This window comes from Canis lupus, chromosome 20 (assembly GCF_011100685.1).
Source record: "Canis lupus familiaris isolate Mischka breed German Shepherd chromosome 20, alternate assembly UU_Cfam_GSD_1.0, whole genome shotgun sequence".
NCBI classification, from domain to species: Eukaryota; Metazoa; Chordata; class Mammalia; order Carnivora; family Canidae; genus Canis; species Canis lupus.
In genome coordinates this window covers 58,240,102-58,251,272 of record NC_049241.1, presented here as the reverse complement: position 1 = coordinate 58,251,272, position 11,171 = coordinate 58,240,102, and the positions used below count along the sequence as shown (strand labels likewise).

General features: G+C 66.9%; 1 protein-coding gene and 1 non-coding gene across 2 annotated transcripts; one reads left to right on the top strand and one right to left on the bottom strand.

The window, feature by feature from the left end:
• The first annotated feature begins 263 nt into the window (after window positions 1-263).
• Window positions 264-370, top strand: LOC119864815. The gene has a single exon (XR_005375298.1). It is a non-coding gene; the product is annotated as a U6 spliceosomal RNA (small nuclear RNA).
• A 1,502-nt stretch (window positions 371-1,872) lies between these two features.
• R3HDM4 (R3H domain containing 4) lies at window positions 1,873-10,416 on the bottom strand. The gene is made up of 8 exons (XM_038568045.1): window positions 10,276-10,416; window positions 6,125-6,279; window positions 5,623-5,747; window positions 5,103-5,226; window positions 4,280-4,365; window positions 3,736-3,821; window positions 3,598-3,653; window positions 1,873-2,833 (listed from the first exon to the last, which is right to left on the bottom strand). Exons 1-8 carry the CDS (start codon window positions 10,356-10,358, stop codon window positions 2,730-2,732), a joined length of 819 nt encoding a protein of 272 aa, XP_038423973.1. The 5' UTR covers window positions 10,359-10,416; the 3' UTR covers window positions 1,873-2,729.
• Window positions 10,417-11,171: the final 755 nt, after the last annotated feature.

The following is an 11,171-nucleotide window of genomic DNA, read 5'->3' as shown; positions in this document are numbered from 1 at the left end:
CGGCGACCACCGCGCCCCGCCCCACTTCCGACTCATTTGCATACGACTCTTCATGGCGTCCCGGCAGCCACCTGAGTTCTAGTTGGTAGCACAGCGAGCACTTTCCCAACTTCAGCGAAGGATCCAATCTGGCTGCCCTACCTGCTTTGGGAGTATGGAAGAAGAGAGAGGTCGCTGACCCCGGTGTGGGGAAAAAGTTCACCCTTTGTGTAAAGTGACTTCATCTTGGGACTATAAATACTCGCTGGGCCGCTTTGGAATTCGTGCTCGCTTCGGCAGCACATATACTAAAATTGGAACGATACAGAGAAGATTAGCATGGCCCCTGCGCAAGGATGACACGCAAATTCGTGAAGCGTTCCATATTTTGCTTTTCTCCCCGGACATCCGCGTGTGGGGAAACTGAGGCTCCACACGTGGAGGCCTGACCGACCGAGCAGCGCCTGCGTCCCAACGTCCGGTGCCTGCGGCTCCACGGTGACGCCGGCCACGCGGGGTCCGCCCGTGAGTGGGCAACGCCCTACCCTTGGGGAACCCGAGTGCCCCTCCCCCCCACTCCACGGCCTCCGGGGCATCTCGTGGCCGTGCACGCTCTAGCGTGTCCGCTGGCCGCCAGGTTGGGCACAGGGGGTCCTCCAGGTGGGCTAGGCCGGGCAACCAGGTGGGTGCAAGGGGGTCCCCAGGTGGGCTCAGGCAGGACCACCAGGCGGGTGCAGGGGGGTCCCCAGGTGGGCTCAGGCAGGACCACCAGGCGGGTGCAGGGGGGTACCCCAAGTGGGCGCAGGTGGGGCTGCCAGGTGGGCGCAGGGGGTCCTCCAGGTGGGCGTAGGCTGGGCCGCCAGGTGGGTAGAGGGGGCCGCCACGTGGGTGCAGAGGGTACCCCAGGTGGGAGCAGGGGGTCCCCCAGGTGGACACAGGCAGGGCCGCCAGGTGGGCGCAGGGGGTCCTCCAGGTGGGCGTAGCCTGGGCCGCCAGGTGGGTGCAGGCAGCCGCCAGGTGGGTGCAAAGGGTCCCCCAGGTGGGCACAGGGGGTCCCCCAGGTGGGCGCAGGCCGGTCCGCAGGTGGGCGCAGGCGGGCTTAGGGGGCGCAGCCCTGATCCCTGGACAAGCCACACCAGCTCCCCTGGCGCCCGGCGGGCACTCAGAGACCCCCCCAAACCCCAAGCTCTCCACAGGCTGGTGACGCAGACTAGGAAGCAAATCCTCGAGTCCCAGGGGGTGCAGGGGCTGGAGCGCACACCGGAAGGAGAAGGGCCCCCGTAGTTGACACAGATCTGCCCTGGGGGGTCACAGCTCCCGCCCCCCTCTGGGCTGCGCTCGGGGACCCTCCACGGGGACAGCGTGGGAGCCGTCATGGGACAAGCCCAGCCGGGACGTCCCGCAGGACCCGGCCAGCCCCAGACACAGGAAAGACCGGGAAGGACCGCAGGAAGCCCCGTGAAGGCAGGGACCCGGCCGGGAATGATGCGGCCACAGGCCAGGGACCCCCAGGAACCCCCCGGGACCCCCAGAGGCTGGAAGAGGAAGAAGGAGCCTCCCAGGAGCTTCACGGTTGCGCCGCAGGTTGAGTTTGGACTTGTGGCTCCCGGGGCTGGCAGACGACAAATTCCTGTGGTTTGGAGCCACAGGACGGTACTAGGTGCTGGCACCCCAGGAAGCTCATGCCAGTGACTTTTGGGATAGTGGTCATCTGGGAGGTGGCGGGGCTGGGGCTTGCACCCGGGACCTGGGAGGGTACGGCCGCCGCAGCATGTCCCCCCACACCGGCCTCGCACGTGGGGTGTCCCTCATGCAGCCCCGATGACCAGGACCCAAGCTCGTCCTGAGCACCCACGGTGCCCCCAGCACTGCCCCAAAGGAAGACCCCACAGCTGGAGACCAGAGCACCAGAAATTTATTGAACTCTCCACTTTTCCCAAAGCACAACTAGCCACACACACGGGAGGGCTGTCCCCCGGCCCTGATTTTGAGGGACACGCCGGGGTGACCGGTGCGAGGACACCCCAAGGTAACAGGCAGGGGCCGGGCCGGGGGCGGGGGGCAGAGGGAGGGGAGTGGGGCAGTCCGAGGGCAGAGGCTTCTGGCTGGAAGTTCCGACCTCCAGGATGCAGGGAGGAGGTGTGCAGAGCAGACAAAGCCCCAGGAGCCACCAGGCGAGAGCAGCGCACACCCCAGGGCGGGGAAGACCAGCCTCTAACACGGAGCTTCTGTTCTAGGTTGTGGGGCACACGCACACACACGCACGCACACGCACACACGACGTACCACTCCTGGAAAAAGGGGCAGAGCCCCAGAGACACCCCCCAATCCAACCCAAAAACTGGGAGGGGGGGTCAAGCAGGGAAGGGAACAAAGTCCCCCAATGTATCAGCTGGGGCAAGTTTTTGGTTTTTCTTCCCAAAAGGGAAATTTTAAAAATCTACAACAAATCATGCCAAATTCATTAAAAGTGATAAAAACCCAGCCTCTCACTCCTTGCTCAGGCGCTGGGCCGGGCCGGGAAAGCAGAACGAAGGTCGGGGACGGGGCCGGGCCGCTCTCGCCGCTCGCACGAGGCCCGGGCAGCCCCAGGCCCCGCGGGCGGTTACCTGGGAGAGGCGACGGGCAGGGCCAGGTGAAGGGCGCCACCCGCGGGCAGCGAGTCTACAGGGACGAATTCTCAAAATAATAAAGACACTGCAGCAAATGGCATCGAGGTGTTGGCGCCGGGGAGGCCGCGGGGGCCGCCATCAGCTCCGCTGCTCCAGGTACGCGGACAGGAGCAGCCCGGGCGGCAGGAAGTCCAGGTGCCGGTTGCTGACCCTCATCTGCCTCTTGCCTTCCAGGTCCGCGCCTGCGAGGCCGAGGAGAGCAGCAGGGAACACGCTGCGGGGGCCGGGGCCCCAGTCTTCGGCCTCAAGGCTCAGGGTGGCCCAGCCCCGGATCCCCCCCTCCACCCCACACCTGAACAGCCAAGCGCCACCCAAGCTCCACCCGCTTCTGGCCTTTGGCGGGGCCATTCGGTCCCCCCCTAATCCCACCCTCCCTGTGTTCAGGTCACAGCTCGGCCCCCGCAGAGAGGCACCCCCCAGCGCAGCCCCTCTGTCCCAAGTCTGCGGGAACAAAGAGAAGTATGGGGGCTGCGAATCCACCAGGGGAGCAGGTAGGAGGAACCCCCCTGGGGTTGCCATGGGAACCATCTCCCCAGCAACTCCAGGCATGAGGCGTAGATGAGGAGCGAGGACCCAATGGGGTACCCGGAGGGCCCTCCCTGGGGGACTGTGTCCTGACACCTCCGTTGTAAAAGTGGGGACACAGGCTCCAGGAGGAGGGACATGTCACACATGTGGCACAGTGGAGGGGGCTACGGCTAAATAGAACCTTGCGTCTCCTCTGGGGGTCCCCGGATGTGCCACACAGGCCCCTCTCTCCCTGTGCCGTGAAGATGCTCAGCGAGGAGCACCTGTGCCCACAGCATCACCCAGCATGGAGGAGCCTCTGATGAATTACTGCTCAGTCCCACTGCCAGCCCCATGCTCATGCCCCCCCATGACTCTGGCCTCGGTTTCCCCAGGCTGCGGGCGGGGGGAGGGGCTCCTGCAGACCAGCGGCACTTACTGGCTGAGATGAGGTCCATGTACTGGCAGACGGCGTGAAGCAGGAGCCGCTCAAAGCTGGAGAGGAATGGACAGTAGGTGGCGGTGGGCCGGAGCCAGACCCCCGGCGGAGCCTACCGCGCTCACTCCCCCCAGTCACCTGTTGTCCAGCATGGCCGTGTACACGGCCTGGGGGGACACAGAAAAGAACCTCAGCAACCGCTCCTCCCAGGTCTCCAGCGTTGCCTGCAGGAGAAAAGGGCCCAGGGGTGAGGCCGGAGGTCACACTGCGGACGAGCTGTCCCGGCCCCCTGCCCTGGGCAGCCTCTGCAGCCTCTGCAGCCCTAGGTTCAAATGTGGCCTTTGACCTGCTCCCTGAGGCTACGTAACCCTTCCCAAAGATACCAGGACTGAGATAGCTCCGTGCTACCCAGCTCCTGTGCCTTCCCCTGGTGAACTCCTACACATCCTCCAGGAACCCACCTGCATCGTCCCTGCCCCTCCCGCCCTCATGGAAAGCCCTTTCCGGGCCTGGTTCCTGCACTCTGATCACACGGGTCTGCATCCTGCCTTGTCTCCACCAACACCACCTGCACTGCGTGACGTATCACCCATCACACCACCGCCAACTGAGAAGGTGAGAAAATAAGGCCACGAAAAAGACCGAGCCGGTGGAGAAAGAGGAGGCCTGGACGGGTATTCACCATGGGGATGCGGCTCCGCTTGAGGACGGCTCTCAGACGCCGGCTGATGCGCTGGAAGCAGTCGCGGGGCGTGTAGGCTGGGTCCTCTACGGGATTTCCTTGCGTGGGGCATTGGCTGCAGCGAGCCTCTGGCCCGCCCACAAGGCCCCTCCCACCGGCACAGGCCCCGCCCACAGGCACAGGCCCCGCCCACAGACCCAGGCCCCGCCCACAGCAGGCTCCTCCCCCACTGCCCCCAGGCCCCGCCCACAGCAGGCTCCTCCCCCACTGGCCCCAGGCTCCGCCCACGCACCAGGCTCCTCCGACCGGCCCCAGGGCACCGACCACACACCAGGCTCTCTCCCACCTGCCCTCAAGCCCCCCCACACCAGGCTCCTTCTCACCCATCTCCAGGCCGCCCCCATGCCAGGCTCCTCCCACCCGGGCTCCTCCCCACCTGCCCCAGGCTCCGCCCACACACCCGGCTCCTCCCCACCGCCCCAGGCCCCGCCCCCCCACCAGGCTCCTCCCCACCCACACCAGGCCCCGCCCCCCCACCAGGTTCCTCCCCACCTGCCCTCAAGCCCCCCACCAGGCTCCTCCCCACCCACACCAGGCCCCGCCCCCCCACCAGGCTCCTCCCCACCCACACCAGGCCCCACCCCCCCACCAGGTTCCTCCCCACCTGCCCTCAAGCCCCCCACCAGGCTCCTCCCCACCCACACCAGGCCCCGCCCACATTCCAGGCTCCTCCCCTCAGCCCGGCCCCGCCCACAACACCACAGGCCAGGCCCCCCAGTCCAGCCCTGGGGGGAGCCCCCCAACCTCCTGTGTAGGCCCTCACCTCTCCTGCGGTCCTCCCCGCGGCCAGGCCCCCTCCTCCGCGCCTTGCTCTTGCCCTCATCCTCCAGGTAGCGGAGAACCCTTTCCTGCTCCTCCCCGGAGCGGTTCATGAAGTCATTCCAGACCTACAAGAGAGGCGGGCAGGACCTGGGCTAAGGACTGTGCGTCCCCAGCCTCGGGTTCCCCACTCGGCGGCGTGCAGAGGGCCACAGCGCACGGACACACCCCTGGTGGGCGCGGCTGCCCCCGGGGGGACCTGCTGTCTGGGCGGGGGATGGACACCAGCCAAATCCGCCCCCGGGGACTCCTTCATTCCCAGTGATGGGCAGATGCCCCAGGAGTGCTGGGAAGACCCGGGGTGCCGTGGGAGCGCTGGCTTGGCTGGGGACCCCGGGGGAAACAGGCTGGTCAAGGGACCAGAGGGGGAGGATCGGCAGGGCCAGGTGTGGCGGTGGAGCAAGGATGGGGGAGGCGCCAGGGGGCCGGAGCAGAGGGAGACAGGAGGGGGACCCGGGCCCCACCTCCACGTAGGTCTCATTGCTGCAGGCCTCTGCGAAGATGCCGGGTGCTGCCGGGGGGGCCAGGTCCCCATCGTCCAGGCCAGCTGTGCCCCCGTCTGTCTCCAGCAGGGTTAGGAGGTACTGGGCTAGATGGAAACAGAGGGTCTCTGGGCTGGGGGCCGGCACAGGGGCCCCCCAGTCTCCACAGAAACCCGAGAGCCGTCTTTCCACCCTGGCCTCTGTATCAGGGCCCTCCAGTCTCCCCACGTCCCCGCTCCTGCCGTCCTCCCCAGAAGGCACAGACACCACGGAGCCTGCACCTCCGGAGCGCCTACTTCTCCCCGGCTTGTCGAACTCCTCTGCGTCTTTGAAAACCCAAGCTCCAATGCCCAGAGCTCCTTACGGCCCAGCGGCAGCGGGGCCCAGCTCAGGGTCAGACGCGCGGCCAAAGCAGCAGATGATGCCAACACACACTGCGTCCTCACCGAGGAACCCCCAGGAGGTGCCCCCAAGCCCTGCTCACTGTTCTCTAGGCGCTGGAGGCTCTTCCGCCCCTTGGCCTTGGGCACGAGGTCTGAGTTCCGCACAGCCTGGTTGATGAAGTGCTGCTTCCGCTTGGAGGCTGACAGCCTCTTCACCTGGGAGCCAGCCAGAGCGGGCAGGCAGCCCGGAAGGGGCCTGTGGGCCGGGGTTGGGTAGGGAGGCAGGCCTCAGAACCCGCCATCGCCCCGGGCCGTGGCCATCACCTGCTCGCTTTCCCTCGGCAACGGGGAGCTCTCTAGACCCTCAACATTTCGCTTTGGGGTCACATCTCCCACGAGGCCCAAACCGTTGTGATGACAAATTCGTAACCTGGGGTCCGGAGAAGAGAACCACTGGCCCAGACGCACGTAGCGGGTGGGTGGCCACAGGAAGCTCCCCTCCTTCCCCCCAACCAGGCTCCCAGGCCTTAACCGCCCCTGCCGGCCGAGCTCCGGGATTGGGCGCGCCCTCCTCTGGGAGTTTCTCAAGAGACCTCGCGGGCCCCCAGGAGTCCAGAGGCAGTGCCCAGGCCCGTGCGCCTCAAATCCCCGGAGCCCCGGCAGTGGGCCCAGCGGCAGGGCTGGGCGGCCGCGTGGAGCTAATCTGCCCTCCTCCGAGCAAACGGCCTTAATTGTGGAGATGGATTAGCGGCTTGGCCAGGCCACCCACCGGGCCCGGCGCAGCGGGGGCGCTATGTGGACGCCCGGGGAAGGTGGCCTGCCCCGCCACCCCGCCGGCAGGTGAGCGCGCGGCCTCCCCCGCCCCAGCACGCCGCACCCACCCAGCGGCGCCCCAGGCTCCCATCGGCTCTGTCCAGGGCTCTCAGGAGGCCCCGGCCCCCAGGTGACACCTCACGGCTCTGCTTCTCTGATCGCCGGACGTTCAGCGTCCCTGGTAAGCGCCCACCCCGCCCACCGCACCGTGAGCCCCACGCGGACGCTCACGGCCCTGCCACCGCACAGGATCCCTCTCCGCGGCATCCCATGGTCCCAAGACTGAGGAGAACCCAGAGTCCAAATACCCGCCAGATTCTCCTGGTCCCCGAAGCTCGCAGGACACAAACTAAACACAGAAGCGTGGCCTGTCCCTTCCAAACCATGGAACTCCAGGGCAGTGGGGACGAGGGGCTTGGAACACGCGTGGAGCATCCACAGCTGCGTGTGTGTCCTGGAGGGAAAGGCCCTCATGCCGAACAAGCAAACAGGCTGCTGGGACCCGAGCCGCCAGGCCGGGGGTGGGGGGTGCGGGCCCCGTGGCACCATCGCCAGGAGCGCACAGGCAGGGGCACCGGTCAGCTCAGAGCCTGGAATCTCAGCCCTGAGTTCAAATCCCTGCGAGGACGCTTTGCTGTGCAGCCTGGAGCTTCAGCTCCCTCTGCACCGTGAGGATTAAGAACGGCCTCTGTAGGGGCCCGTGGGTCTGGAAGGGGCCCTGAGAGCCAGGGGGCAGGTCGGGCACCCTCCCCCACGGACCCAGGCACAACCGGCTTGGTGTCCTCCTGAGGTGGGGAGCTCACCCCCTATTGCTCCCAGCCCCGTCCCTGGATTGAAAGTTCACCGTCTCTTGCACAGACTTGCCACAGAGGCACGGAGCCACTAAGCCGAGACCCCACGGTCTCCACGAAGGCAGCTGCGTCAGGACGAGGCAAATCAAGTCAGCACAGAGCCGGCAAGCGAGGGCTGCCTCCCTGAGGCCCAGGCACCCCCACCACGAGGGCTGGACGGAGTCCAGGACGGCAGCCTGGCCGGGCTGATAACAGTCCGCATCCGGGGGGGGCTATCAGGCGCTGTCAGGGCCCGGCCGAGCCCTCGGGTCGTGGGGCTGTGACGCTGGCGGCTCCCCACAGCCTCGGGCCTGCGGCAGGGCCAGGACCCGGCCCGTCTGAGCAGGTGCACTGCCCTCCAGCCCCCCTGAGCCCACGGAGTCCAGTGGGGGCCCCTCAGGCCGCCCCCCAGCTAAGACCAGCCGGGCCCTCCCCTGCTCTGCCACCACGTGCGGCTCCCACGCCCCCCAGGGCCAGCACAGCGCTGCCCCCATCATGTGAACACAGGGGTCTGCGCCAGGCCCCCGCACGGGGGCCTCATGCCCTGAGCCGAGCCCTGGAATCGGGGTCCCGCCACCGGCTCAGGCTTGCCCACTTGAACCAGATTCCATCAGAAGACAAGAAATGCGGCCTCTGGGGCCCCGTGCGGGTCCTGGATCCCCAATCAAGAGAGCGAGGACATGGGAGTGGGCAGGGCAGAGGCAGCAGCCCTTGGTCCCAGGAGATGAGATGTGCAATGACGGTTGAGGGTTCTCTGCTGCAGACACAGGGGCCCCCTCACTGTGCCTCACCCCCCCCCCCAGGAACAGTCTGCCCCAGGGCCTTTGCACATGCTGAGCCTGCTGCCTCAAGTACACCTTCTCAGCACCTCTGGGGCTGCTAAACGGCACCGCCCTGCTCCTGCCCAACCTAATCAGCTGGTCGGTCCACGTCTGTTTACTCCTTAGCCCCTGCCTCCCACACTAGACACTCACAGACGGGCTGTGCCCCCAGCCCCTGCCCGAGTGGCCGGTCCATCTGTTTCCCATGCCACCTGGAGAGACCACTTTACAGATGGGGGAACTGGGGACCCACGGGGCTCAGGAAATGTCTGCTGTGTCCAGTGAGGGAGGACAGGCCCAAGGCGGAAACAGAGGCTCCATCGGGTTGGGTCTGGGGGGAACAGGCCCCCTTGCCTCCCCCAGTTCTATTCCCTGCAGGCTGCGGAGCGAGGCCTTCTGTCACCTGCTGCCTTGGCCTAACACGTACCTTCTGTGGTGCCGCTCCCCCCCACACCCCAGGAAGAGGCAAGAGAGGAACCTATTTCCCGAAGCAGGAAACCGAGGAGGGAGGGCTCAGCGCCCAGAGGTGACTCAGGCTGGGGTGGGGCCAACTGGGGCCCCCAGCAGTGACCACACCCCTGGGGGACACACAGAGGTGAGGTGAGGGAGCTCCGGCGGGGACCCACCGGAGGCTGACACTCCCTCTGGATGGGGGAGGCCCCTCAAAGGAAGGTAAATACCCACATGGGTAGAGACCCACATGGCTTCTAGGGAGAGACCCAGGTGGAGACCTCCAGTAAGGCTGCGGGAATAAGGAAGCAATAATGAAACAAAGTACTAAAATGTTTCAGTCGATCCTTAAGGAAGCGGATGCTGCCAGGGCACCTGGGTGGCTCAGCTGGTTAAGCCTCTGACTTTGGCTCGGGTCAGGGCCCTGGGACCAGCCCCACGCAGGGCTCAGCTCATCGGGGCGTCTGCCTCTCTGTCTCCCCCTCCGCTCCCCCCCCCCCGCCCCACAGACTCTTCCTCTCTCAAATACATAACATCTTAAAGAAAAAAAAAAAATCAGGTGCAGGACCCTAGAGCTCCCCCCGCATCCCAGCCATTCTGAGGAGAGGCCGCTGTTCTATCTCATTTTACAGAGGAGGAAACTGAGGCACGGAAGGTGGCATCAACTGCCCCAGCAGCCGGGCCAGCCCACGGAGGACGCAGCCCTGTCCTTGCCCCTCTGCCCACTCCCCAAACCAGGACCACAGGGTGGATGGGCCGGGTTCCTGCCGGGACACCCTGATTAGCCGGGAACCTGCCCCGGGCCTACTGGGGTCTGTACCCAGAGTGGGTGGCTCCCCCGCTTGCGCTCTGCCCACCCAGGTTTTAAGCACCCCCCCCCCCCACGCACACCTAATCTGTTAAGTCCTCGCATATGAACAAAGAGCCCCGTGCGCTCCGGGGTGGGGGGCTGAGAATCCCCACAGGTAAGCGCAGGCCGGCGTGGGGGGCATGCCCAGGGCGCCGGGAGGGTTTCCGGGTCCACCCGGTGGCCGCACCTCGGACCCCAGCAGGCGGCCCGGGCCAGGGGATCCAACCCACCCCCCGCCCCCAGCGAGTGCACACCCGGCCCGGGGTGGGGGGCCCTCTGGCCCCTCAGGCCTGCGAGGGCACAAACGGGCTGTGCTCCCTCTGCCCAAACACCGGGTGGCAACCAACCCCCACCCGCAGCCCTCCGGCCGGGGTCCCCCAAGGAAAAGGGGCGGGGCGGCCCGGGCTGCAGGCAGACAGCAGGGGAGAGGGGAGCGCAGGGTTGCTGGAGGCCCAGGAGGCACGGCCCGCCCGCCCCGCCGCGCTCACAGCGTCCGCCGCCCGCCCGGGGGGCTTCCCACCGCCGCCGCCGCCTCCTCCGAGCTGCCCTCCGGGTTCTCCAGCGCGACCATGGCCCGGCTGCTGTTGTCGCCGCCGCCCGGCAGGGCCTTCTCGCGACCGTGCAGGAAGTGACGGGCGCCCAGGGGCGGGCCGGGGCGGAGCCTGCGGGCTGGACGCGGCGGGCGGGGGCCCAGGCCTTGGTGCCTGCAGATCGCCGGCCACCGGCGGGGGATGGGGGGGCACTCAGCCCCCAGGAACAGGCGGGGAAACTGAGGCCAGAGGCGCATGATGCCTGCCCTCGAGGCCGGGCCGGGTAGCCAGCAAGGAGGGGACATCCGTGTCAGAGGCGGGGGTCAGCTGGCCCGGCCAGAGCCCCAGCTCCGCACCACCAGCCCCTCCCGGAGCCTGGACGGTGCGGCTCAGTTTACTCATCTCTAAACATAAGCCACCAGCTCCCACCCCCTTTCACCCTCAAGGACCCGTAACAAGTGCTGCCCCCCCACCCCGTGGGGCCCTGAGGGGCTCTGAGGGTGCAGCAGTGACCAAGACAGTGTGGGGAGGGAAGAGGAGCTCTCGGAGGGAGGGACTGGCAAGCTGCAGAGTGGGAGGGGCGTGTCAGGCAGCGGCAACAGCCAGTGCAAAGGCCCTGAGGCACCCAGAGTGACCAGAGCAGGGGGTGAGTGAGCCCCAGGGGGACCGAGGTAGACGGCGGGGCGTGCACCCCTGAGCCTGGTGCCCCTGTGACGGGAGGTCTGGTTTTTGTTCAGAGGTAATGGGGAGCTATGGGAGAGCTTAGAGAAGATAATTAACTCTGCTGCGGAATCTAGAACCCACCCTTCCGCCTACATGAAAGGTGGGGAACCGGGACCCTGCGAAGCAACACC

Bases quoted from the DNA above. Each gene is read 5' to 3' on its own strand.
- R3HDM4 (XM_038568045.1), bottom strand. From the start codon at position 10,358: ATGGTCGCGCTGGAGAACCCGGAGGGCAGCTCGGAGGAGGCGGCGGCG. The intron at 6,280-10,275 runs GTGAGCGCGGCG...CCCGGCCCACAG, and splicing joins CCGGGCGGGCGGCGGACGCT to GCCCCTTCCGGGCTGCCTGC. The intron at 4,366-5,102 runs GTGAGGGCCTAC...GAAATCCCGTAG, and splicing joins CGGGGAGGACCGCAGGAGAG to AGGACCCAGCCTACACGCCC.